Source organism: Rhineura floridana, chromosome 5 (genome assembly GCF_030035675.1).
Source record: "Rhineura floridana isolate rRhiFlo1 chromosome 5, rRhiFlo1.hap2, whole genome shotgun sequence".
Classification (NCBI taxonomy): Eukaryota; Metazoa; Chordata; class Lepidosauria; order Squamata; family Rhineuridae; genus Rhineura; species Rhineura floridana.
The window spans coordinates 63179855-63206601 of record NC_084484.1 but is presented as its reverse complement, the minus strand read 5'-3'; the positions used below and the strand labels follow the sequence as shown (position 1 = coordinate 63206601).

Genomic DNA, 26747 nt, shown 5'->3' with positions numbered 1-26747 from the left:
GTGGTTATACTGACTGGGCAGCCACTGTCCTTCATATTTTACAAAATACTTTTTCCTATACAAAGATTAAATTTATGTGTATGAAAAAGTAATATATGAAGTGGTCTCAATAGTGAGAAAAGTAAACAAGTGAATGGTGATCCAAATGTTTTTCATTCTCACGTTATGAAGCTAGCTGCCAGATGATGTATCACCTTCCCTACGCATGCAGCGTAGACCGAAAAAACAGCACCCAAGCCACCATTCAATATGTGCATGTGTTCTTTCCAACATGAATCTACAGGTCTCAAAAAGTAATGTGTGACAAAGTCCTCAAACACCTTATAACATGCCTCAAACATGGTCTCTTGTTCTACCAGCATGCCTTCACACCATCACTTTGCCAAAACATAAGGATAGGTAAATTGCTTTTAGGGAGGTTCACAATTATGATTTCCTATTTACTTAATCTAAAAATATTTAAAATACATAAAAACAGCCAGGGGAAGATATTGGAGAAATATAAAATAAATACAAATAAAAAAGGGAGGGGGGAGGTGAAGAGACCTTAAATGTGCTACTCACCATCTCTCAGCCTATCCTCCCCTCAGGATGAAAACAACGGAGAACCATGACCACCCCCAGGAAGAAGGGCACACTTAAAATGTAGAGGAAAAAATCATCTACAACCATAGTGTGAAATCAAATACTTATTGGGACACAGTATGAAGAAATATTTATATAAACATGACTATCAAATATGTTTATGAATTACACAATCTTTAAATATATTTATAGTGCAATCCAATGTTTGTTTACGCAGAAGCAAGTCCCAATGTATTCAGTGGGGCTTACTCAAACTGGGAAGTGTGCAGACAACTACAGCCTCAAGTGATAAGGAACTTGTTCTTTCAACTTGTTCTTTTAAGTTGAGACCTTATCCAAGTCTGAGTCTTTGTTGGAATTGCTTTTTAATATGTTTTTAAGCCTTTTCTTATTTTTTTAAAAAAATTTTTTTAAAGCTTTTAAAAATTATTTTCAAAGATGTTTTAATACATTTTAAAGTCTGTTTTTATGATGTTTTAAAGTGCTTTTAGTGCTTTTGTTTGCCGCCCTGGGCTCCTACTGGGAGGAAGGGCGGGATATAAATCAAATAATAAATAAATAAACTTCATTCACCCAACCCAAAATTCAGAATCATGCCTCTTTAGGCTGTTTTCCAACTGTTTATTCTTGCTTTATGGTTATTGGATTTTAAATGGCTTTATTTCTTGTTGTGAGCTGCCTTGGTTTCCAACCCTACCTCACAGGGTTGTTGGAAAGACTACACACACACACTGCAGATGTATAAATACGTACAGCCCATATAATAGTTTATTGGTGAACCAGTTGGTCATTGCAGAAAAATCAGTATTAGTTTTTAAAAAATCAGTATTAGTTTCCTACAGAATAAAAACTGTAATACCTAAGTAAGCCCTGCCTACTTGCTTTAAAATAGGACTGGAGGGGGGGGCAGAAAGAACACAAACACAATTCTTTTTTACATTCACTCCAAAGTCCCATTGATTTTCAGCACATTCATAACCATGTCTACTCAAAAGTAAATCCTATTGAATTCAATGGGATTTACTCTGGAGATATGGGGTTAGCAATGCTTTTACCCCCACAAAAGCAAGTATTGGGAAGGTTTTGAAAACACTGCCCAGGATCTGACTCCTACACACAAGAGGGGAAAAAACTGGAATGTATATACTTACCCAATTTATGAGATTTTCAGATAAACGGGGGGGGGGACCACCATTTTCTGGCCTTGCAATGAGGTTTACTAGACACTGCCACAGGTCAACCAAACACTTCACTGATTGGCTGCAATCCTGAACGGGCAGGGTTAAAGCTACAAGTGCTATACAGTAGTTTAAAAAAAGATTTAACGGGGGCGGCTGACGTTTTTATGTATATCTCGAGAACCGGACCACCTAGAAACTTAATTTTTTTAAAATTAAAACTGAGAATCACCCCCCTCTGATGATGTCACCTGGTGTGGTCCGCACCCCCCGCACCCCCCTAGTGACGCCACTGGGGCACGGCTGACGTTTTTATGTATATCTCGGGAACCAGACCACCTAGAAACTTAATTTTTTTAAAATTAAAGCTGAGAGTCACCCCCCTCTGATGGTGTGACCTGGTGTGGTCCGCACCCCCCGCACCTCCTAGTGATGCCACTGAGTGTAACACTTTATTTATGGATTTCCAGTGTACATTTCAATGTATATATACAAAGGCAATGCAGCCTACGAAAATGGAAGATCTAGTCATTCACATGGCTTGTAGACATTAGTATGTTACTTAACATGCATCAGTTGTGCATTTTAGTTAGTTTAACCAAACTGATATCCCAAAGGAGTATTATTAAATGAAATGGAGGTAATCACAATGCATGCATATCATGGCTTATCTACATGGGTACTCTTGTGGTCCTGTTTTAGCTTTTGTTATTAGACCTGCGATCTCAAGAAAGCCTTGGCCCAAGACAAGTTTTACTGAAGCCTGAAGGAATTATGGATATAGGTCATTTCCCCTATTATAGACAATGACTGATTTTAGTAGAGTTGGAACAGAACTGACATATGGATAGAAAATAGATGACACCATGACTCTTTACTAGGGTGTATGCAAATGTACAACTGCACTTGGCTCCGGGAAGGCAATGGTAGCCTTACAGTCTCATGCAGATGCACACTTTAGATGTCTGTACTTGTCACAGACTTTTGTACATATCAATTCCTATTTCTTTTTTCAACCCAGAATTCATCAGGCAACAGAGCTATGTACTTGGACAACAAAGATGACTGCACAATCTCTAGAAAAGTAGATATGGAGTTGACCCAGGCCTCTGTCCCACACCATGTAGACTTGCTTGCAGATGTCTCAGCAGAACCAATTTCCAATAATTTCAGTGAGCTGAAACTGTTGAAGGAGATGATGGCTGTTCAGGGAGAACCACAAAAGCCCTATCAAAATGATGCACCAGAACCTGACTTTTGCATTACCCCGGAGAAAGATTTCATCCCCCTCTCCATGCAAGGAAGGTAAGGAAAACCAGAGTCAACAGAAACTGCTTCATATGATACATTTTTAAAAATTCATTCTCTGACTCAGTCAATAAATGTTTTATTTAATATCTTCCTGCAATAAAATGAATGGGAAAGAAGCTTAGTTAAGAAGCTACAGTAGCCAATTGCTGAGAAGGGATATTCTCTCAGCAGGTTTCAGAACTAATATCTGCTTTTATAGCAGCTCTGCTGTATCTGTATTTTTGGGGTTTTAAAAAATATTTTCCAGTATCCAATGTTTTCCTTATCGACTTTTTATTTAAACCAAATGCTCACAGAACAAACAAAAATAATTCCTTTGTACTAATTAAAGTGAAACATATATTGCCAAAGTAAATCGTAAGTCTATGTTAGGGAAACAAACTCTGTAATAACAGTTGACTGCTCTGGACATAAAAGTGATGCATTATGCTACAGTTATGACAGTGGGAACAATAGCCACTCATTCAGCGTTTGATTACATGGGCCAATGAGCATCTGTGCGGGAGGCACTTAGCACCTTATAAAGGTGAGTGGGGAGGTAGCCAAGTTTGTTGATGACAGAGCTTGGAAAAGTTACTTTTTTGAACTACAACTCCCATGAGCCCCAGCCAGCATGGCCACTGGATTGGGCTGATGGGAGTTGTAGTTCAAAAAAGTAACTTTTCCAAGCTCTGGTTGATGACACTAAACTTGGGTTGATGAAAGCCCAAGGATACTGTGAAGTTTTTTAGAAGGATATCTCCCAACTGGATGAATGGGCAACCATATGGCAAATGGTGTTCAGTGTAAATAAATGCAAAGCAACACACAATGGGGAAACAACAACTAAAGTAGATCATGGCCTCACAAATATATGGATAGGATCTGATGTTGACTAACTGGGAAAAGGATCTTGGAGCAATGGAGGATAGTTAAATGTAAACAGCAACTCCATGTGTGCCAGTGAGGAAAAAAAGGAACCAATCCCCTATTAGAAAAGGGAGTGAAATGCCAAGTAATGTCTTGAAATAAATCTGAGAAGCAGAGTCACCGTCAAAAAATCTGAGGACTGGAAGGAGAAAATATCTTTGCTCTTCCAATTCCTCTTGAATCTGTCTTCACGAGTAGCAGTAGTCCTGGAGATGGAGCCATGCCTTGTAAAGGACTATCCCCTGGCTATTGTGGCAGGCATTTCCAGGATGGGGTTATTTCCTAGATGTAGCCTTGAGATTCAGGAAGAGGATGGTAGTTTGAACACCTGAAGACTTGGAGATAGGGTTGCCAGGCTCATGGCCTGAGACTGATCCTGTATCTTTAGGAGCCCAACCAAGAGGTCTTCTGTATCTTTAAAAGTTGTGGAGGGAGAATTCCACCTTGTGGTTTTTCCCATTACAGTGTTGCAAGAACACCTGCACTTGGCTGACTTTCTCTTCTCCTAAAGATACAGGATTAGCCTCAGGCCCTCAACCTGGCAACCCTACTTGGAGAGGATGGTAAATGCTTTTGCCACCAAGAGACAGGAGCTCCAAGAGTCACTAACAGCAGCAGTCTAAGATCCCATCCACACTATACATTTAAAGCACATGCCTTCCTCCAAAGAATCCTGGGAACTGTAGTTTACCCTTCACAGAGCTACAATTCTCAGCACCCTTAACAAACTGTAGTTCCCAGTCTTTTGTGGGGAGGAAGCCAGGTGTCCTCTCCAAACCCACTGGAGTCAGACACAAATGTGGAGGTGTGCTTTTCTTTTGTAGTTTTAATAGGAGGTTTCAGTTCATAGTGCTCCACGAATCAGCTTGCAGGTTACCTAGGATTCACCATCATTATGAGGATTAACAAGACATGACTACAGCGCACTAAGATGTAGTTACAGCAACTAGACACACCTCCTTACTGACCTTAAGTAAGAATGGGTAGGCACCCCACTTGCGTTAGCTTAGTGTCACTGTGGAAAGCATGCACACAGACGGGTCCTCCTCCTCAGAAGGACAGTGAGGGCTCATTGAGATTGTTGGCATCATTGCCTACATGTCTGAGATGATGGCAGCTGGACTCCCTCCTCAACATCCCCCTCAGGAGGGGGCCTAATGTATGGTGGTGGCAGGGTGAGCAAGAAAGGGGGCATAGGGAATGGGGAGAGACGACATCCGGATTGGGCAGTGCCTCCCTGGTACTAACTGGAGCTATAGTGGTAGAGCTGTCTCTGTCAGAAGTGCGGGAGCCTTCAAGCTCACCTGTGTCCAGGGGCACATCACTGGCCCTTTCCCATTGGTCCAAATCTGTCTCCTCTTCCTTCTCCTCTTTGCTCCATTGCCAACCCACAGGACTCATGACACCATGGGCTTTAAATGTCTTTCAAATGTATGGTGTGGATGGAGCCTAAGTGAGGAAGAATAGGGCACCACCTCCCTAGAGCTGTGCTTTGCCCCTCCAGGATTTTTTTGGGAAATTGTGTTCTTTTTAATGTGTGAGATGACAGACAATGACAATCTCCATTTAAAGAATGGTAGCCTGTTTTAAGAACAGAACCAATTTAAGAATAGGACCCTCCAAAAAATTGAGTGAATAAAATAGAGCGTCATCTGGAAGAGCCCCCAAAGGTCTCCTCACGCAAGACTTTCCCTGACTCAGGGTGGATTTTTCATGATCATAATCATCCTATAATTATTTAAGCGATCTAGAAAAAAATAGCCTGTATGGTAACATGAACCTTGAAGAGTAGGTATTATTTATGGGCTACAGTTAGACACAACCCCTTGGACTTTCCTTTGATCTTTTCAGTTTCAGTTGTGATGTCTGCCAAGTCAGCAGTAAGTCTGTAGTAAGAAGTAAGGGTTTGTTGGGTTTGTTTATTCTGCAGTTATTATAGTGAGTAGAGCAGGATTGGAGAGCCAGTGTGGTGTAGTGGTTAAAGTGTTGGACTACGACCTGGGAGATGAGGGTTCAAATCCCCACATAGCCATGAAGCTCACTGGGTGACCTTGGGCCAGTCACTGCCTCTCAGCCTCATGAAAACCATAGGGTTGCCATAAGTTGGAATCAACTTGAAGGCAGTACATTTACATTTAGAGCAGGATTGGGTGCTTATTGCTAAACGGGAAATAAATAGATAACTTAAGGTGATCTGAAAAAATGGCTACCCTTTACCCTTTTAATACACTCACTATACTCACAATCATAGTGGCTATTTCTTCTTCTTTTTCTTTATTACTTATTGGCAGAGGATGAAAACAGCCCTAACGGAATAGAAATGTTGCAGTATACACTACAGTTAGCTAGCTGGCTGGCTGGATACCTAAGCTGTAACTCAGGCCTAATTTCTGTTTTTCCCAATATGTACAACTCAGCATGAGGCCTTTTCAGAGTTTCTGAACAGAAAAATCAACCCAGCAAGCAGTAAAAAAAATTCCAATTGCTTTCCACAATTAGTTTCCAATTGCTTGGTTTGTCTGATATATAGCAATAAGTTAAAAAGTTTTCCTTTGATTGTCCAACAAGAAGGAAAATCTAAAGGCCAGGAACAAGACAAGAAAGAAAGAGGGACTCTCAAGGAAAAGTTAGCAAACACACCCTATAGTATTTATTTTCTCCCTGCCCTTCCCTAAACTTGTAGTATGGACAAGTTTGTTTTTCAGGTGGAATCTAAAACTGAGATACCTAATGCAGAACCAAAGCCAAGCTCAAGAGCTTACTCTAATTAAGTTCATGAGGAATCAGAACACAGGGACAGACCACAGATGAAAGGGGATTGTAGTTATAGGCAAAGTCAAGCTTTTGAATCTGGCATTCCCGAGTATCTCTCAGAAAAGGCTGAGACAATTCATTCATTCATAAACTTTAGTAATGTAAGTTAACACACTCTCTGAATGCCTTTCCCTTCCCCTGGCCTGGCCCTCACAACCTCTCTACCAGTGTGGGGAGGGGAGACTGACTGGTGATATGCACTCATTGCCCCCCAAATGCCCCACCTAGAAATGTGGTGGCCCCACCTGACAAGGAAGGCTGGCTATAGGGCTGGAAATGAGCATCTAGCTGTTTTCGCAGTCATTTTCTCTGAGATCTGCCATGGCTCAGAGATGCATAAATTACCCAAGCATATCTGAATGACGAAAAATTTGTGTGTATGTGTGTGAACTTGTAAACACCTTTGCCCCTCCCTAGGAAGTCTTTCCTATTTTATAATGTATTACATCATTCGCCAACGTGGTGCCCTCCAGATGTTTTAGAATAGAACTACCATCAGCCTGATGGGAGTTATAGTCCAAAACAACTAGATGGCACCAGGTTGGTTAAAGCTGGCATATTAAACATACTGTAAGCTGCCTTGAAAATTTTGGTTAGTAGGCATTGTTGCAGCTGTATTAGAGTTCACCCCATCTCAGAAAGGATGATATTGTTGAGTTGGAAAAGATGCAGAAAAGGGAAAACATAAGAGGTTCAGGAGGTTGATGCCTCTTCCCTTTCAGGAAAGTTAAGGCCCTTGGGGCTTCTCAGCTTTAGAGAAGGCAACAAGAGGTAGTTATTATTAGCACAGTCCCTTTAACATTTTGGTTGTCACTGTCTGCATGTTTTCTAAAATCATGCATGGCGCAGGGAAGGTGGATAGCCATAATTCCCCCCCTTCCCCGTCTCTAAAACCTTAGAACCTCGGGTCATCTAATGAAATTGATTAGCAACAGGATTAGGCCGGATGATGCGGGGTAGAGCTCAGTGGTAGAGTACATGCCTTGTATGCAGAAAGGTCCCAGGTTCAGAGGTGGCTGGCAGGGAGAGGAGGCATCATGCACTTGGTCTTCTGTCAATGGTGTTGCTGTGTTTACCAAGAGGGGGGAGGGGAGGTTGGTGCTGTGCCTGTACCACACTGATCTCCCCGCTGCCTTGCTCCTCCCTCTCCCACTCAGTAAGCTCAGCAACACCACTGACAGAAAGTCAGGTGTGCAATGCTGTCCCTCCCCACCAGCGGTCCCTGCCCAGGTTCAGTCACTGACACCTCCAGATTAAAGGTTTAGGCAACATGTTTCCTTTAAAAAAAATTGGAATTTTTATACATGCATGTGTGTGTGTGTATGCTTGTTTAAACATCTGTTTTTTCTTACTGTCTTTTTGTTTAAGGAAAATACAGAGCACAATCTTTTGTACTGACATAAATTGATACATAAATTGCTAGAGTACACCATAAGTCTACATTAACAGAACCAACTCCGTAATTACTGCTCTGTTGACTGCTCTGGACATAAAAGTGACACATAATACTAGAAATATATTTACTTATTGGGTGCTTGATTATGTGGGGCATTGAGAATCTGGGGGAAGTACCTTCACTGTCATTTGAGACAACCAAATAGGAATTGAGTCTGCAATATTACGGTATTACTGTTTTTTAAGATGTCATTCAAATATGCTATGGTGTTGAGAACATTTATCTTTTTAACTAGTAAAGGGCAGTGACTAGGGATGGGTGCATTTTGTTTTTTCTCAGTTTCTCATTTTTCCAGTCTTAAATTCAGTTCACCACATTTTCAGAACAGTTTGTGATTTTTTAAAAAAAAAGTCCTTGTGAAAATTAATCAGCAGTTCAGTACACAGTTCTCCTAATATACACTTTTTTGCAAGCAATTTGCCCTAACATAATGCAATTTTGTATTTTATTTTCACATAATAACATACAACATGTTACCCTACTGCTGAAATAATTGCACTGGCTATCTGTTAGCTATTGGGCCAACTTCAAGGTTCTAGTTTTGGTGTACAAACCTATGCACAGCTTGGGACCAGGATACCTGAAAGATCATCTTGCCCCTTATATACCCAGTTGATCATTGTGCTCTGCAGGTGAGAGCCTCCTGCAGATACCATCTTATCAGGAGGCCCATTGTGCACAACATTGGAAGTGGCACCTACCCTTTGGAATTCCCTCCCCTTAAATATTAGACAGGCACCATCTCTGTTATTTTTTCGGTGTCTGCTGAAGACCTTCCTCTTTCAACAAGCCTTTTAAGTAGAGATCTTATTCCATTCTGCATCTGTCTTGGAATTACTTTTTTTTAATGTTTTTTAAGCTTTAAAAAAAGATGTTGTTAAAGATGCTTTGTTTTAACATTGTTGCACGCCTCTCCAATCTCCGAGTAGTGAGATTTCTGGGGTCCCTGGGCTTATCCAGGGTTTGGTTTCCTTTGGAAAGAAGGTCAGCAGAGACTGTGGTGTCTTTATGAAATATGGTTTGTTTATTTACACACATTCCAACCTGAGCTTAGGATGGAGGGGTTCAAGGCATCAGCAGTCCAATATCCAGCTTTTCCATCTGGGTTGCAGGAGGCATCCTAAAGCCATAGTGCAGAGGGATAGCCTCTCTGCCCCTCCAGCCCCAGCCACTCTCTACACACAACTAAAAACACTCAAAGCACAAATTTCTGCTAGTGGCCAAGAAGGGCGGGGGAAGGCTCTTCTGAAGAGTTTCAATGACAAAGGATCTTCCTGGCCCATTTCACCAGTTGCTGGGCAACTGATAGCCCATTATCCTACCTGGCCACTCTATTTGTTTAACAAAAGAAATTCATCTGGCCAGCAGAGCCAGCCCCAAGGCACAGGATTCCAAATCAGAGGCTGGAAAGGGGACCAACAGGAATCATCCATCCCAATCTCCATGCTCATAACAATATGAGTGTTTTTAATGTTTTTGTTTGCCGCCCTGGGCTCCTTCTAGGATCTGATAGTATATGCTACTATGTGGGAAGTAGAGATTGACAGCAAGCATACTTTCTCCTAATTTTCATGCACACTTTCTCCTAATACATACATTTTTGGGTTTGAGAACTGTATTGCAAAAACTGGAGAAGTGTGAATTTTGAAGGATAGCTGAGTTTTGGTTTGTGTATTGTTTTGGGAAATGCATATTAGGTTGGTTCACATTAAAATGTAAAGCCAAATGAATCTATTCCCCTTCCCTACTGTGAGCTAAACAGCATTTGTGGAGTTAGGGCTGTGCAATTCAATGTGGGGCATGATCAGGATTGCCAAATTGAGCCTCGAACCAAATCAGGGGTGAGATGCATCGCCCTGATGTTTAATTAGGTTTTTAAACCACAGTGAAACATGAAGTTGTCAAAAAGGAGGGAAAAAGGAGATGATGCAGGCAGAGACTCTTCTTACCTGCATAGTCTTATTTTCCCCTCCCCCCAACTACATGTTCGTTCAGGGTTTTAGACCCCAATTAAACATGTGGTTGGTGGCAGAGATGGGGAAAGGAGGAGACAATGCAGGCGAGAGTCATCTCCTCCTTCCTTTCTCCTTGCTGCTCAACTGTCTCCCTTTTTTGGCTGCTCCTGGTGGACCCAACTTGGGGCTGCCTCGACTTGTTCCAGACAAATTCTGGTTTGGCCCATATAGGCCCAATTAGATCCAGGATCTGGGAGTTGTCTATACCAGATGCACAGGCCTATGTGGACTAATCTCCTCATTTGATCTCTTGTTCATTCTGTATACTTTTTGAGTGTGTTTTCATTATTATTTTTTTACAATCCATTTTGAAATCTTCAGGCATATACAACTTTCTGTAACAGAGAAATGGAACACAATCTTGAAGCAGTCTGCACAAACAATTTATTTTCTTTTGGGAATTTGGTAGGAATTCTGAGGAGATATGAGAGAATAAAATGACAGTTGCTTTAATTCATCGGTTTGCTGAGCCTACATGTTCCTTGCATGTCGCTTGTCATCTTCCTTGTATTCAAATAAACACATATCTGGATCCGTTTCAATCCGGTTTTAGGCCCGGTTTTGGCACTGAAACAGCCTTGGTCGCCCTGTATGATGACCTTTGTCAGGAGAGGGACAGAGGGAGTGTGACTCTGTTGATTCTCCTTGATCTCTCAGCGGCGTTTGATACCATCGACCATGGTATCCTTCTGGGGAGACTCGCGGAGTTGGGAGTTGGGGGGACTGCCTGGCAGTGGCTCCGCTCCTACTTGGCGGATCATCGCCAGAAGGTAGTACTTGGGGAGCATTGCTTGACACCCTGGACTCTCCATTGTGGAGTCCCTCAGGGGTCGGTTTTGTCCCCCATGCTTTTTAACATCTACATGCAGTCTCTGGGTGCGGTCATCAGGAGTTTCGGAGTGCGTTGTCATCAGTATGCTGATGACACGCAACTCTATTTCTCCTTTTCATCTGCTTCAGGTGAGGCTGTTGATGTGCTGAACCGTTGCCTGACCGCGATAATGGACTGGATGAGAGCTAATAAACTGAGACTCAATCCAGACAAGACTGAGACACTGTTGGTGAGTGCCTTCCCTGCCCAGATGGTGGATGTTTATCCTGTTCTAGATGGGGTTACACTCCCCTTGAAGGAACAGGTTCGTAGTTTGGGGGTTCTTTTCGATCCTTCCTTGTCTCTCGAGGCTCAAGTGGCCTCGGTGGCACGGAACGCGTTCTACCACCTTCGGCTGGTAGCCCAGCTATGCCCCTATCTGGACAGGGACGACCTCGCCTCAGTTGTTCATGCTCTGGTAACTTCTAGATTGGATTACTGTAATGCGCTCTACGTAGGGCTGCCCTTGAAGACAGTTCGGAAACTTCAGCTAGTGCAAAACGCAGCAGCCAGACTATTGACGAGGACCAGCCGGTCCACGCATATAACACCTGTTCTGGCCCATTTGCACTGGCTACCTATCTGTATCCGGGCCAGATTCAAGGTGCTGGTTTTGACCTATAAAGCCTTATATGGCGTGGGACCGCAATACCTTGTGGAACGCCTCTCCCGCTACGAACCTACCCGGTCACTTCGCTCAGCATCTAAGGCCCTCCTCCGGGTACCAGCTCACCGAGAAGCCCGGAGGACAGTTACTAGATCTAGGGCCTTTTCTGTAGTGGCCCCCGAATTGTGGAACAGCCTCCCCAAAGAGGTACACCTGGCGCCTACGTTACTATCATTCCGGCGCCAGGTTAAGACCTGGCTATGCTCCCAGGCATTTTAATGTTTAATGTTCATAACTTTTAAACTTTTATATTTTGTTTAATATATTATTTTGTTTTGTTGCTTGTGTTATCGTTTGTAATCTGATTTTACTGTGTTGTTTTTGTATTTTAACCTTTTTGTACACCGCCCAGAGAGCTACTTGCTATGGGCGGTTTATAAATGAAACAAACAAATAAATAAATAAATATCTAACAGATATGTTTACTAACCATAATTAATTTATGTGAAGGAAGGGTGAATATTTATGTTTCCTGGCCAATTTTTCTCTCTAACAACAACAATAACACATGGCTCTATTTCTCAACATATCAGTGCTGCTCTGTGCTCTCCTGCCATCTGCCGACCGTGGCGGTTGCTTCACTCTGCCTAATGGTAAGGCCAGCCCTGCTTAGGGATATCTGACTGCCAGTGTTGGAAACTGAATGCTTGACGTGATCACCCTGCATGGCAGCTCTTCTGTAAAATATGCCAGTAGCACACCCAAGGAGACATTTCTCCGCCTGGTTTTTATATGCGAGGTGAGCCATTGCTCTTGTGCTTTGTGTAGGATGTGCTACATTTTAAGTTAGTCCACAGAAGAATAACTAAGCCTGAATTAATCCATCTTTTCTGTATTCTGAGGATGATTACTTCACCTACTGTTGTTGATATATGCAATGTGCTTTTTGCAGGGTAATAATTAGAATATTCTGTGGCCTCATATAGATCCAAACTTTAATCTTTCAAGGAGCGATAGGAGCAACTGTACCCCCTTCAGTCTTGCTGCTGACATATGAGCACCAAACCTATTTAGGGTTTTATTGACATCTATTTCATCTTGTGAACCTCTTAGAGTGAAAACCATGAACCTGATTTTAATGAACATGTCTGATGAAAGGAACGGCAAAGCCAAGGCAGGGTGGGAGGAAGAGGACTTGAAAAAACAGGTTTCCTTTCAATTATTAGTTACTTTGATGTTAATTACTTTTTAAAAAGTTTTTGAGTCGCAGAGACTATATGATCAGATCGGCGAGGAAAAATCCCCCTCTCCACCTCTCCCTCCTCCCCTCTCTCTAAATAGCAGTTCTAGAAATTGCTAGGGCATTTTGCCTTTGACATAGGATAGCTGCATTTGCTTCAATTTCAAAAACAACAACAATGCAGAGTGGATGGTACCAGTGTATGCCAAGGAAGAGTGGAATTTGAAAGCTTGTATTCTTTGGACTAAGTAGCCTCATTTTTTATGTCTCTTCTCTGGAATCAACATAGCAACAGCATTTTTGTTCTAAGGCCTCTATTTGCTTTCTGCTTTTTAAATTATTATTTTTTAAAGTATATCATTAAGTGCACGGGAAACTGCAATACCTATTAGGGCTGGTGCCAGATGCCTGAGGGCCCTTGGGCATAAGCAACCAGTGGGCCCCTTGTCCCTTTCCTCCTCAAATTATGCTCCTCCCTCTTGGCCCCGGCCATTCTCAGTAAAACCAATCTTGACCAATCTAGAAACCCCGTTGTAAAAGTAAAACAATGCAAGCTTTTGAATATCACTGGTTGCCTTTTGAACTTTTTTTGTGAACAATATAATTTATAGGTATAGGTTAATCAGCAATCCTATACTTCCTTTCCTGGGAGTAAACCCCATTGAATTCAGTGGGGCTTACCTCTGAGTAGGCATGTCATATATTGGGATTATTTATTTCTCTTCGAAAACTAAATTGGGGAGCAAAATGTGGATAACCCCCCTCGATTGTTCTACAATGATTTTGGGGAAGGGCCATAGTTCAGTAGTAGAGCACTTGCTTTGCATGTAGAAAGCTCCAGGTCCAGTCCTTGGTATCTCCAGGTAGGGCTGGGAATGCCCCAGTCTGAAGCCCTGGAGAGCTGCTGCAAGTCTATGCTGACTGACTGCGTATAAGGCAGCTTCCTGTGCTCCTATGTCCTTTTATTTTTTTTAAGGTTATTAAATTCTTAAAAAATAAAATGCAGATGATCTGCCTGGTTTCTCTAATTTGGGAAAGTGGGAGGTCTGGCGAGAGAAGTTAGAAAACACAGAAATCAAAGGAGTAAAATGATGAGGGAGTGGGAAAGTTAGGGGAAAATATGCAAAAAAATGTCTGTATAGAGCCAAATGTGTGACGGACTTCGCACTGCAGGTGGAATTAACTGTGGGAAGCATCAGCCACCAGCCCCAAAGTATCCCCCCTGCATCTTTGGCCTATTTTTCAGAATATGCCAGCAAAGAAGTATGTGGGATGGGAAGTGAGATAGAACATAACACCTAACACTTTACACCCAAACTTACGCATGTTTACACAGAAGGAAGCCCCATAAAATCAGTGGGGCTGAAACTCAGATGTGTGTATAGGATAGGATTGGTTAGAGAGCTAGGTGTGGGTGAGGTTGTAGCAAGCAAGGCTGGCAGGGCCAGATTTACGTGCAAGCTAAACAAGCTACAGCTTAGGGCCTCACATTACAAAGGGCCTCGCGTTAGAAAGAAAGAAAGAAAAATGTTTACAACATTGCCACTGGGAAACCATAAACATCATACAAAATGAAGATAAGTTTTGATTGGTATTAAACATCATTGTTGCAGCTCGCTTACCGACAACAGTAAACAGTAAACAATTCTATACAACGTCGTACACATGCGGCCTTTTGGATTCTTGCAGAAAACAGCTGCGTGTATATATAAATTTTATTATATCTAATTTATATATTATAACCTTATATTATATTGTTTAATTGTGTTATGTATTTGACAAACTCCTAAATAAAGAATGTGCACACATATAACTTGCATTTTTAATACCTATATTACACAACTATCAAATTTCATTTAACTGTACAGCCCGTATGTTGCATTTAAATTTTTTATTATTTGTTGAAGAGGAAAGGGCCTCACTCATGTTATAGCTTAGGGCCACAACAAGTTTAAATCCGGCCCTGAATGCTGGAGGGAGGAAATGGACGGCGGATGGTCAGAGGGGCCCTTGGAGTGTGAGGAAAGGAAGAGAATGAATGGGAAGGAGGCTGCAAATGGGACAGAAAGACTGAGGGACAGGAAAAAGGAGGCATGCTAGGGCTGCTGCTGGTTCTCTCACCTCCACCTCTCTCTCTCTCTCTCTCTTCAGCTCCTGACACCGCAGCCCTCCTCCCCTCACTCCCCTCTCCAAACCATTCTGGCCTCACCCCCTTAGCTTCTCTTCACTCACTCTGGCTCACTTGCATGCCACACAACAACAACGTCTTCTGTTTACACTGCTAATCGGGGGCTGGGCCATGAATCACCTGGAGATTTGATAACTCATCACCCAGGCAGCCTGGGGGCAGAAAGCAGAGCCTGTGAGGGTGAGGGGACCCTGTGAGCTCCTGGGCCCTTGGCCGGTGCCCCACCTGGCCACTCACTAGTGCTGGGCCTGATACCTACGCCCCAAATCTGTTGGGGAAACTTATAGGAAAATAAAATTTGAAATGGTAAACCCTGAAAAGAGCTTCTGTTTTTAGCACAAGTTTAATAGCAACGTGTATCCAGAATGTTGCCATTACAAATCTGTTCATAGTTGTATAACAGTTTTAAAGAAGATTATAGAGCCAGAAATACTTGCTCTGGTCTATTTAGTAAGAATATCTCAGCTCAAAGTCTATATAGCAAGAAATATGGTGCATTTACACATTTTATGCATTTAATCTACTGGCAACACTCCCCCTCCCCCACAACATTCATATGTTGTGTTAACTTGAAATAGACAGCCAAGCTTGCATCTTTTTTTGGAGAGTCACATTTTGAATATGTGTGAAACTAAGTCAAGGGAAAGACTCTGGATTCAAAGTTTAGTTGAGCCTGGAACATGAGGTGGGAATGAGGTGATTTTGTGCAGAGTGCTTTTCTTCTAAACTGGGTTATTATGACAACTAGTTCCCACTCATTTGAGATTAATTGTAAGGGCTTCTGGACAAAGCCTAGCCTGAACTTTTCATTTTAGAACTGAGAGAACTATCCTGTGTTGCATATAATCCCAGTCTGTTTAACAACAATAATTCAGGAGGTAATGACTCACCAGTTTTGATAGGATTTGAGTGCCAGTGTTGTTGGGTTGTCCTGGATCTAACTCTGATTTTGTTAACAGCTGCCCCAGTTTGAGATTATATCCTTTATAAAATGACATTGCTGTTGCATCATTTATTGTTCATTTATAGCTGTGCTTATAACCTGCCAACTCATAAGAAAAATATGATAATTCATTGGATGAACTGTGTGTGCGTCTCTATGAAAGTCAGCACCCTGAATCTGCTTTCCAAAGGAAGTTTGACATAGGACAACACATCTTCATCACCTTAGAGATGACAATTGCCTAGCCAATCATAGTGCTCCTTTCGATCTAATTTATCCATTTAGTGCTTCGGTTGCTTCCACATCATTCCATATGTGAGGATGTTTTAGATCAATTCAGTCTACGGGGCGGGGGGGAAACAAACATGGAAATTGGGTGATTGGAAAGCTGGTGGTACAGCACACAACACATTTACTGGCTGTGTATATGTGGGCAGCTGATTTGGTGAGTAGTCGAAAAATTTGGGAGCAGAGGATTGTGACTTATGAATATTTGAGGTCTGGCACATTTTGTAACATTGAACGTCTGCTTTGCCAACTCTCCATTTACTCTATAAATAAACTCCAAAGATTGTATTGAGCCAGTTTGCTGCTTAGTCTCCTTCCTATCTCACTCTTCAATGACTTCCAGAGACATTAATTAGATTTATGTCACTGATACCACAGATGTGACATTAAAGCAATGACCTGTAATTTAGATCAATACCTTGTGCTTTTTCTGAAAGGAGCATATGCCTTAGTTGGCACCAAATTATTTTTTAAAAAGTGTATCTCTAGCTCAACTTTTAAATCATCTTTTTAAAGGTCTCTGAGTTTCCGTATGCACCTCAACATATAACTGATATTCACCTGGTATAATGTCCTTCACAAATTTGAGGTGAAAGTACATGTGTGACTCACCAAGCCATCTGCCTTGACCAGCCAGGTACTTGGTAACCTTGTTTTGGTTGTCACAGAGTGGCAGAAAAACCAGGACTCTGGTGGGCTGCTATACATGACATTTGGTTGTGTGGCTTGGTGGATAAAAAATGGTATAGGTTTGCTCTACATCTGTTCACCATCTGCTCTACATAGTCATGTAAAAATCCTGTGGTTAACAGATGTGTATCTGTTGGTGTAAAACTGGGCCTAGAACAAGTGCCTGTAAAGCCCTGTTAAGGGGAAGGGCTGTAGCTTAGTGGCAGAGTATCTGCTTGGCATGCAGAATATCCTGGGTTTAATACCTGGCGACTGCAGGTAGGGTTGGTAATTCTCCCTCTGAAACTCTGGAGAGCCTCTGCTACGCCATGTAGACAACAGTGAAATATATGAACTAATGGTCTGACTTCGAGGGATGGAAGATAAATTTGATTCAATTTGAGTTTAAAGCTGAATCTATCAAATTCACACTTTCTGAAACAATATCAGACCCAAAATACAGACATCCTTCAATATTTGTACATATCAGAATTATTGGAATTTTGCAATGCAATTCTCCAACCAACAGTGTTATGCAAGTGTTAGGCAGGTGTGCATAAAATGAATATATGAATGAAAATAACATACACAGATGCATTATATTAGGAGAAATTGCTTGGAAAAGTGTGTACATCAGTCAAAACAGCAGACAAAAATGTGTTTGTTAGGAGAAATTTGAACAAAAGTGCATTTAATGAACACATCCCCAAACAATTCTTGCCCCATGCAGAAGGGCTTAAATGCAATAACTAGTTAATGCCATCAGAGCTGGCCAGCAGATCAAGGTTCAAAATATTTGGACCCAGAAATACATTACCTATGCACAGCCCAGCTCATTATCAGACCTAATTGAATTCTTACTGTATGTAAAACTAACATTTCTTGCAAGCATTTAGATGCTATGGATTAAAGAAGCAAAAGCCACTTGTAGGGATACTCTTAATAAAATTATAGACAAAATTTTAAATACATGTTTCAACATTTCTGTTGAAAGGAGGAAGCAATTGGTTGTGCAGACAGACACTATGAGTTGCCAAGCCACACAGCGGAGAACAAGCACATACCTTTTAATTTCCTAGCACAGTGGAAGGCAAGGCAGTAGCAACTTATTCTGTCCCTAGATTCCTCCTCTACCTGCTGTGCTCTACACCTGGAATCCTGCTCATTATCGCTAGCAGCAGAGGAGACTGTGCACAATAGGACCAGGACAGAAAGTTGCATCTGCCTTGTCTTACTGTATTGGAAAATTTCAAGGTATATGTTTTAGGGGTGTGAATTGTCCGTAAGATTCAGTTCGGATCCAGATTTGGATCTGAACTGAGCTGGCTGCAGTCAGAGGTGCCTTATAGGTTGCCCAATGTGATTTGTCCATCTTGAGTCAATTTCATTTCTCCATTTGCTATAGGGAAATTAAAAAAATGCTACAACTTTTTTGCTTTTTTGACAGAAGTAGGTAAATTTGCAGGCGTGGTAAGTGCACCAGACTGCATAGAGCTAAATTACAGGTAAACAGATTAGGGATGAAAAGTTCTGTCAGTTTGGATGTTCTCAGTTTCTTCTTTTTCCAATCTTAAATTCAGTTCTCCACATTTCTGCAGCAATTTGCGATTTAAAAAAAAATCCTCATGAAAATTGTTCAGCATTTCAGTGCAGATTTGTCCTAATAAACACATTTTTGTAGGCAGTTTTGACTAATGTACACATTTTTGCAAGCCATTTTTCACCATACAATACATTTTATATGTTATTTTCACTCATATATTCATTTTTATATATATGCTGTGCTATGGAGTCCTATAAGCAGCTTGAAATATTTTAGAAAGTAAAAGAGCCCTTGGACTTACTCATAAGTCCAGTACAGTCCCATGTATATTTCAGTCCATTGCTTATGCAGCTTAATCTTCAGATCAGTGTTCCAATGTGTGCATAGATCTGAAATGAGAAGGGTTGCCCTAAAATGTGGGGCAAACAAAGGTCTTCTCTAACCCTAGTTGTGTGCATGTGTGGATACACCTAGAGAAGTAAGGAACGGGTACCTTTGAGTGCAGGCACAGTCCAGGAATTTATTTTCAGAACCATAACTGAGCTCAGATCTTCCACACACAAAGATAAACTCCTGGCCTTCTCTTGAAGCTTTTTTCTTTCAACAGCCTAATTTGGGGGGAAGGGAAGGAGACAGTTTTTTTTGTTGCTGTTGCTGTTAAAATTGTTTAAATATTGGCAGTCAGAAACCTTAGTACTGCAAATTGCCCAGAGATCTACTCATAGTTGCAGATCCTCCCTGTGCCTGATCTTGATCTAAGTGGCCAATTATACCCACAGTGAAAAGAAAGTTTTTTCCTCATATATGTAAAGCATAATATAAATCAACATCTAAGAAATCACTTGCTTGAGACACTTGTGCTTTGATACATGCATTGCTAGTCTTACTGTTCACCTCTAGATTAATCTTAGCTTTCTAACCCTATGGATGGGATCACATGACCACTTATCCCATGGTGGCTTTTTTAAAAAAGTATTGTGCCAACACTAAAGAAAACAGTTACCCCATTTGTAGGTTCTAAGCAGCAGGTTAAAAAAAAGTCCAGTTGCTTTATTGAGTGGAGTAAAGAAAAAGAATGGAGAGGCCAGATTGCTACCCAAGAACTACCACTGGAATAGTCCCCAGAGAATAGATGACAAAACATCTGCTGAAGTTAACTGTATCTTACAGTCCTAAAACTCTTCCAAAATATCTCAAGTGACTTACATCCCAAAGCCTACTAGCTTCTTAACATCTCCCTAGCTTCAAACGTCAATGAATCTGAAACAGACCACCCAAGAGAATCACGGACCACATTGTGCAGCAAAATCCCAGGGCTAGCATTGTTCATTCATTTATTGTACTCTGGCATTAACAATACAAAACCATTTTATCAAGAGCTCATTCACATATGTGCACACATAGCATTATTTATGGGTAAACCCATACTCCTTACATCCTAGGTCCCAGTCACAAACTGGGGAACCACGTAGGTGGTGTTGCAGTCTCCATCTTAAAAGCTACTATTACGACTGATGCAAAATCTTACAAAAACTTTTTAAATAAAAAATGTGAACAGTTACAAAAAACAACATGGCTATTTAAAAGACATTTCAAGCAAGAGCCGGAAGAAATGTTCAAGCAAATAAATTTATTGAAAAGCTGGGCTTTATTGATACATTTTGGGAATGACAAAATTGGAGATAAAATCTCACTCTATGCTTTCCATCTGTTGCTCTAAAAATAAGTTGAAAATTTGTTGGACAGCAAAAGCGTATGAGTTCTATATGCTTTATTTAATATGTAATTATTTTGTTATAAAATAATAAATACAATCATTTTTCAAAAGTGTATGAAATTTGGTTTTGTAAATTGATACATTTAAGGTAATTTTAAGCAGTGGCTTGCCAAAATTAAGTAATCACCACCATATTTAAATCAACCTTTATTCTTGGAGAGTGGGGAAGAGGGGTACTTTCTAGACCTCTCTGCCGTGGGGAGGTGATGCTGTTCTTGTTTCTCTCTCATACTCTAGGGATGTTCACACCTTACATTCAACAAGTGTATAGTCTGTGTACCTGTGAACACAATAGTTGAGCTGTTATGAATTCATCCAGTTTGGGGAAGGGCTGTAGCTCAGTTGGAGAGCATCTGATTTGCATGCAGAAGGTCTCAGCTTCAATCCAGGTAGGGCTAGGAGAGACTCCGTATCTGAAACCTTGGAGAGCTGAGTATGTGAGGCTGGCAATAAACGACAAGTTTGTGGAATATTACTATTCTGTTTGCAGTGCAGTCCAGTTGAGATAAAAATTACAGGGCTTCCTCTCACTTAACACTAGTTTCCACCAAAATGGCCACTATGACCACTCTTACTGTCTGTGGCACTAAATTAGATGAACAAGGTCTCTGAGTGGTGGAGCAAAAGGAAAAAAGCGGAGTGGGGGTGCTGGGAGGCGGTTGGTAGGTGGCTGTGAACGTGAGTGTGGCTTATTCTCTTGCCCTTACCCTTTTAAGATCTCTTCTGATCACTGGAATTTTGTCCAGAGCCCCGATCATGAGTTATCACAGGCAAAGGGCTGCAGCTCAGTGGCAGAGTATCAGCTATGCATGAAAAAGGTCCCAGGTTCAATCCCTGGCATCTCCAGGTAGGGCTGGGAGAGACTCGTCCCTGAAATCCTGGAGAGTCGCTGCCAGTCAGTGTAGATAATACCGAAATGGGTGGACCTTTCATCTGATTTGTTATAAGGCAGTTTCCAATGCGTCTAATACTCTTGGGATTATAGACTATAAGGCGGCTTCCTATGTTTCTATGTTCAAATCAACAAGTGTGCGTATTTCCACACAAACACTTGTACATGTGGAACTGCTTATACCTGCGTTCAGTGTAACATGTGAATAAACTTTTGGTCAATCACATGAAGGAACATGGAAAGGGAGAGGGCCAAGCCTTGCTGCCAAGATCTAGTCTTGCCCCAATGAATGGTTTGGTTGTTCTGTTTTTTCCGATTGTGCAAGGTGTGTGTTCAATCTGCTTCCTCAAAAAAAAAAAAATCATTGGAGAGGAATTTAGTGGAGCTTGCATTACAGTATCTAATTTACAAAAGACACCTGATCATGAGCTTGTTTGTGAGCTTTATAAACTAATCCAGCATTCTTCACATGTCAGAACTCAGAAACTGAATGAGTGTGAACACAGCTTAAACACAAACAGTGCCCGTTCCTCCGTTTTATCATATTACCTTTTAAAATGCTTATTCAACAAACTGGTTCAAGGATTTTGACAGAGCATTAATCATATTCACAAACTTTGTTCCTAAGGAGATGGAGCAAGAGACCTTTCATTACATCCCAAAATCACTAGAGCTGTTGTTCAGACAAAGGGGAAAGGGATAAGATTCAGGTAAAGAGGAAACACGGCCCTCAATAAAACACGTCAACATGTGCATAGTGTTCTGTTGGCTTCAAGGACAGCTAGACTAGACTTGAAAGGGAATAGGAAATTCAAGATGACTAGAAATGTTCAAAACCTCTTTGAGCCATCCTGTTTTAAATGAATTCCTCAGGGAGCATTCAAATCTTATCCAGGGACATGGGTTGAGGGGCAATCTTGTTGAAGTTCTGCAGACTGAATAAGAGACCAGGTGCTGGGAGTGGAGAGTATTACCTCCAGTGGGGATCTGCAACTTTGTGTGCTGCCTTACCAGCCCTCCCACTTGCGAGCCATGTATGCTTCTGGGGAGGGGGCTGCCATGCCAGTCTTTCCAGTCCTCTGGGCTGGGGTGGGTGAGTGTTGTCTTCTGTGGCAACTCAAACCAGCAATCCTGGGAGCATGTTTCTGTTTTGTGTGTGCACTTTTGCAGACTTCTGTTAGGACCATCTGGGGTTGCTGCATTGTCCGGCATGTTCCGTCCATATTAGGGGGTGTGGTGACATCACAGGCATGTCTCTATGTTGACCTGCACAGATTGGCTTCCTCTGTCTGTGTGTCCTGGGATGTCATCATCACTGCTCTGGTTCATGATAAACCCTGGGGAGCATGGGATGGGGCATCTGTCATTTTTGCACTATTGTAGGTGCTTTTGGAAGAGTGTGTTTTCCCCTCCTGTTTTGGGCTGAGCAAATTTAAGATTTGGTGAACATTGCACCAATGAAGCATCATCATCTGTGTCTTCCCAATGAAATCGATGTATAGGATTGCTCAGTATATGTTGCTGTCCTAAACTATAAGCTCATCAAATATAGGTGATTCTTTCCCTACAACTTTGTAACAAATGAGTGGGTTGGAGCGTGGAATATATGGCAAGAACCAGTAGTTTATTTTTAATTTTTGCTATCACATATATTTAAACCTGAGAGTATTGCCTTGTGACATAAAATCAATCCATGCTACCTCAGGGTGAAAGACAAAGCTAAACTAGACTGTTTTATTGTGGTTGTAACACTTGCCACTTTGGCTAATCTGACAAAGGCAAAAATCAATTCCAAATGTGAGCATAGGAAGTTGCTAGGGATGGAAGGATCTGTCAATTTAGTTTCTCCCAGTTTCTCATTTTTCCAATCTTAAATGCAATTCTTTTCCACATCAGTTTGCAGTTGTTGTTTTTTTAAAAAGTTCTTTGGAAAATTAATCAGTGTTTGGGTGTGAATTTCTCCTAATATGCATATTATTGTATATTGTGTGTGCGTGTGCGTGGTTCAAATGAAGATCCTGATACAGGTTCAACCGCAAATAAGCCAGACTAGGCGAAGCAATCTTTCAGAGTCTTTACTGACATTAAGTTATACATACACAAGTATTTCACCATACTAAACCCCCACACTCCTCTGTCCGAGTGCTCTGCTTTTTATCTAGATGGTTGCCCTTGTCAACCAGCTGTTGGCCTTGGTAAGCCTGGCAACCGCTCCAGTAGATTTTAACCCCTTTACTGCAGGTTTTTCTTTTTCTCTCCTGTCTCTCTTTCTGTGAGGAACACAGAAGATAGAGTGGTTCAACAGCCCCCACCTGTTTCTCACAGAAATTAGAAACCTTTTTACATCATTATTTACATTTGCTTTTCGTACACAGATTATTTTTGACATATGTTACATTGATACTTCAGTTGCCGGTTTGATACAATGTTGTTTTGATTTGCTTTCACTTACAAATCATTTGTTATCTTTATTTGACATCATTTCTTTCAGAATGAATTATGTTACATACACCAAGCATGTTCACCAGATTTAGATATTTTCATCCTCACAATATTTCCACAATAAATCCAAAGTTCCTGACTCTATAGGTCCTTCTTTCACCCATTCTGTTTGATTTGCCTGTTCTATTTCACTGTTAACATGTTGAATTATACCAACTGTGTATCTTTGAGAAGGTTGTCCTTTGTTAGCTCTTTCAGAGAGTCTTATACTGTCGTGCATGGTTTCTGTGTTAACATCTCTGTCTACACTTATTTCTGTATTTGTCCCTGGTGTTTCTGTGTCTTCAATGCTAAGTCTCTTAATGTTACGTTTTTCATAAACTTGTTCTTTTACAGCGTCTTTCAAAGGAATTTGCAATATCTCCCCTTCACTACGCCCTGGATGTCTCTGCTCCTCTTTTATCAATTGAGGTTTGTGTGCTTCACCTAGATCAATTGTTTGACTTTGTTTCCATGTTGGATCTGCAACTTTGATACTTCGACTGAGTATGATTTGTTTCAACTCAGGATTCCAGATCCTATAATAGGCATTTTGAAAACCTAGTACACATCCTTCCTTGGCTCTTGGGGCTATTTTTCCATGTCTTTTAATCTTGGGAATATGAACCCAACATTTGGCTCCAAAGCGTTCAATGTGTTTTACTGTTGGCTTTCTCCCTGTTAGTTTTTCATAAGGAGACATTCCTATCATCCTATGCAGTAGTCTATTCTGTATGTACACTGCATAAAGAATACATTCACCCCAAAATGTATTGTTTAAATCTGCATCTTCAAGCATGGCTCTCATGGAATCTTGCAAGGACCTGTTTCTCCTCTCTGCCACTCTGTTAGCAGATGGAGTAAATGGGGCAGTAAAATTCTGGACTATTCCCTTCTTTTCAAGAAATTCATGCAGCGCATGACTAGTGAACTCTTCCCCCTGATCTGATCGAATTTTCCGTATAGTGACCCCATGTTGAGTCTCTATTTTCTTTATAAATAACCGTAATTTGTCTTCTGCCTCGCTTTTCCTTTTTAGCAAGTATACGTGAGTAAACCTTGTAAAATCATCCACTATCACCATGAAAAATCTCGCTCCTCCCTTTGAACATTGCAGGGGTCCAGATAAATCAATATGAATTAGCTGATATGGCTCATTAGTTGTGCATTCAGCTCTCTTATTAATAGGTGCCACTGTTGTTTTCATCTTATAGCAAGCATCACAATCATATGCATACTCACAGCCTTTTAATTTTAAGTCCTTGCTGTGTATTGGAGTGTTTTTAATCTTTTCAAAGTTGGCATGACCCAGTTTTCTATGCCATTCATGAATGCAATTTTCATGCACCTGTTTATTTAAGCTCACCCAAGCACATTCTGGTTCGTTGTGATTGTTTTGTATCACAAACATAGAATTCTGCAATCTTCCTGTCATGCATATTTCATTGCCTCTTTTTATAATACATTTACCTCTTTCAAATATCACGTTAAAACCAATTTCTGTTAATTTCTTAACTGAAAGCACGTTACATTGTAAATTAGGAACTAACAGAACATCAGTTAGAATAGTTTTAAGTTTACTTAGCCTCAGAGTTCCTTTAGCGATGACGTCCCGTTGCGATCCATCAGCTAAACAAATAAACTCTTTCACAGTCTTTGATGTGTGAAACAGGCTTGCTTCGGTAATTAGGCAATTTGACGCTCCACTGTCAATAAGCCATTTACAGTCACTTGTTTCATTCTTCTCTTTCGTTACAAAGTTCACACTCAGGTTTTTCCATCCATTATCTCTATTTTTCCATTTGTTTACACAGTTTCTCTGTATGTGTCCTCGAGATCCACAAAAATAGCATGTTTTAAGTTCATGTCTTTCTCTGGAGTTAAATTGTTTCCTTGTGATGGCTTCTTTAGTCTCAGTCTTTTTGTATTCTTGTCTCCTGCTCCATTCCTGCTGCAGTTTCTGTTCGATGAAATCCAAATTTAAACTGCCATCTGGTAATCCTTCCATGGCTGTCACTAAATTATCCCATTTCTCACTGAGTGACGATAACACAATATACGATTTTTGCAGGTTACTGTGTTCAACACCTCGGTCCTGTAACTCAGCGAACAGACGTTGAAACTCAGCAAGATGCTCTGTCATGTTTCCATCGTCTGTGAAACGAAGTTTATACAACTGTCTGGCTAAACACAGCCTGCTCCCCGCAGTTTGCTGAATGTGAGCCGCTTTTAGAGTTTCCCACATTTGATGTGCAGTCGGCTCATCCCTCACATGCAACAGCTGATTATCAGACAGTCCCAACGTAATGAATGCTTTCGCCTTTTCATCTCTTTTCGTCCAAGCCGCTGACGGAGCAGCCGGTGGGGTGGTTTCAACTACTTCATATAAATCTTCTCTGACTAGAACCGCTTTCATCCTCAATTTCCAACTGCTATAATTCACTTCAGTCAGTCTTTCCATCGGCATCCCGGCTGACAGGTTTATTGCCATTCTGTCTCTGCTTTAGCTTCCAGCTGTACCTTCCGATGCCTCGACTCACTCTGCTTCTCGGCTCCGCTGTCACAGGTCAGAACCAGCTCCAGAACCTCAAAGTAAACTGGATCCTGGGCCCATAACCCTTGTTGCAAGTGTGTGTGCGTGTGCGTGGTTCAAATGAAGATTCTGATACAGGTTCAACCGCAAATAAGCCAGACTAGGCGAAGCAATCTTTCAGAGTCTTTACTGACATTAAGTTATACATACACAAGTATTTCACCATACTAAACCCCCACACTCCTCTGTCCGAGTGCTCTGCTTTTTATCTAGATGGTTGCCCTTGTCAACCAGCTGTTGGCCTTGGTAAGCCTGGCAACCACTCCAGTAGATTTTAACCCCTTTACTGCAGGTTTTTCTTTTTCTCTCCTGTCTCTCTTTCTGTGAGGAACACAGAAGATAGAGTGGTTCAACAATTATATCAAAACAATTCCCCTAGTATATTGA

General features: G+C 41.2%; 1 protein-coding gene across 1 annotated transcript in view; it reads left to right on the top strand.

Annotated features, from left to right (window-relative positions):
• The window catches only part of OCA2 (OCA2 melanosomal transmembrane protein), a 297850-nt gene that overhangs the window by 42509 nt on the left and 228594 nt on the right, over positions 1-26747 (top strand). Inside the window, exon 3 of the mRNA XM_061629684.1 lies at positions 2785-3068. Coding sequence (XP_061485668.1) covers positions 2806-3068 — 263 coding nt within the window. The 5' untranslated portion in view covers positions 2785-2805. The remainder of the gene's footprint in view (positions 1-2784; positions 3069-26747) is intronic.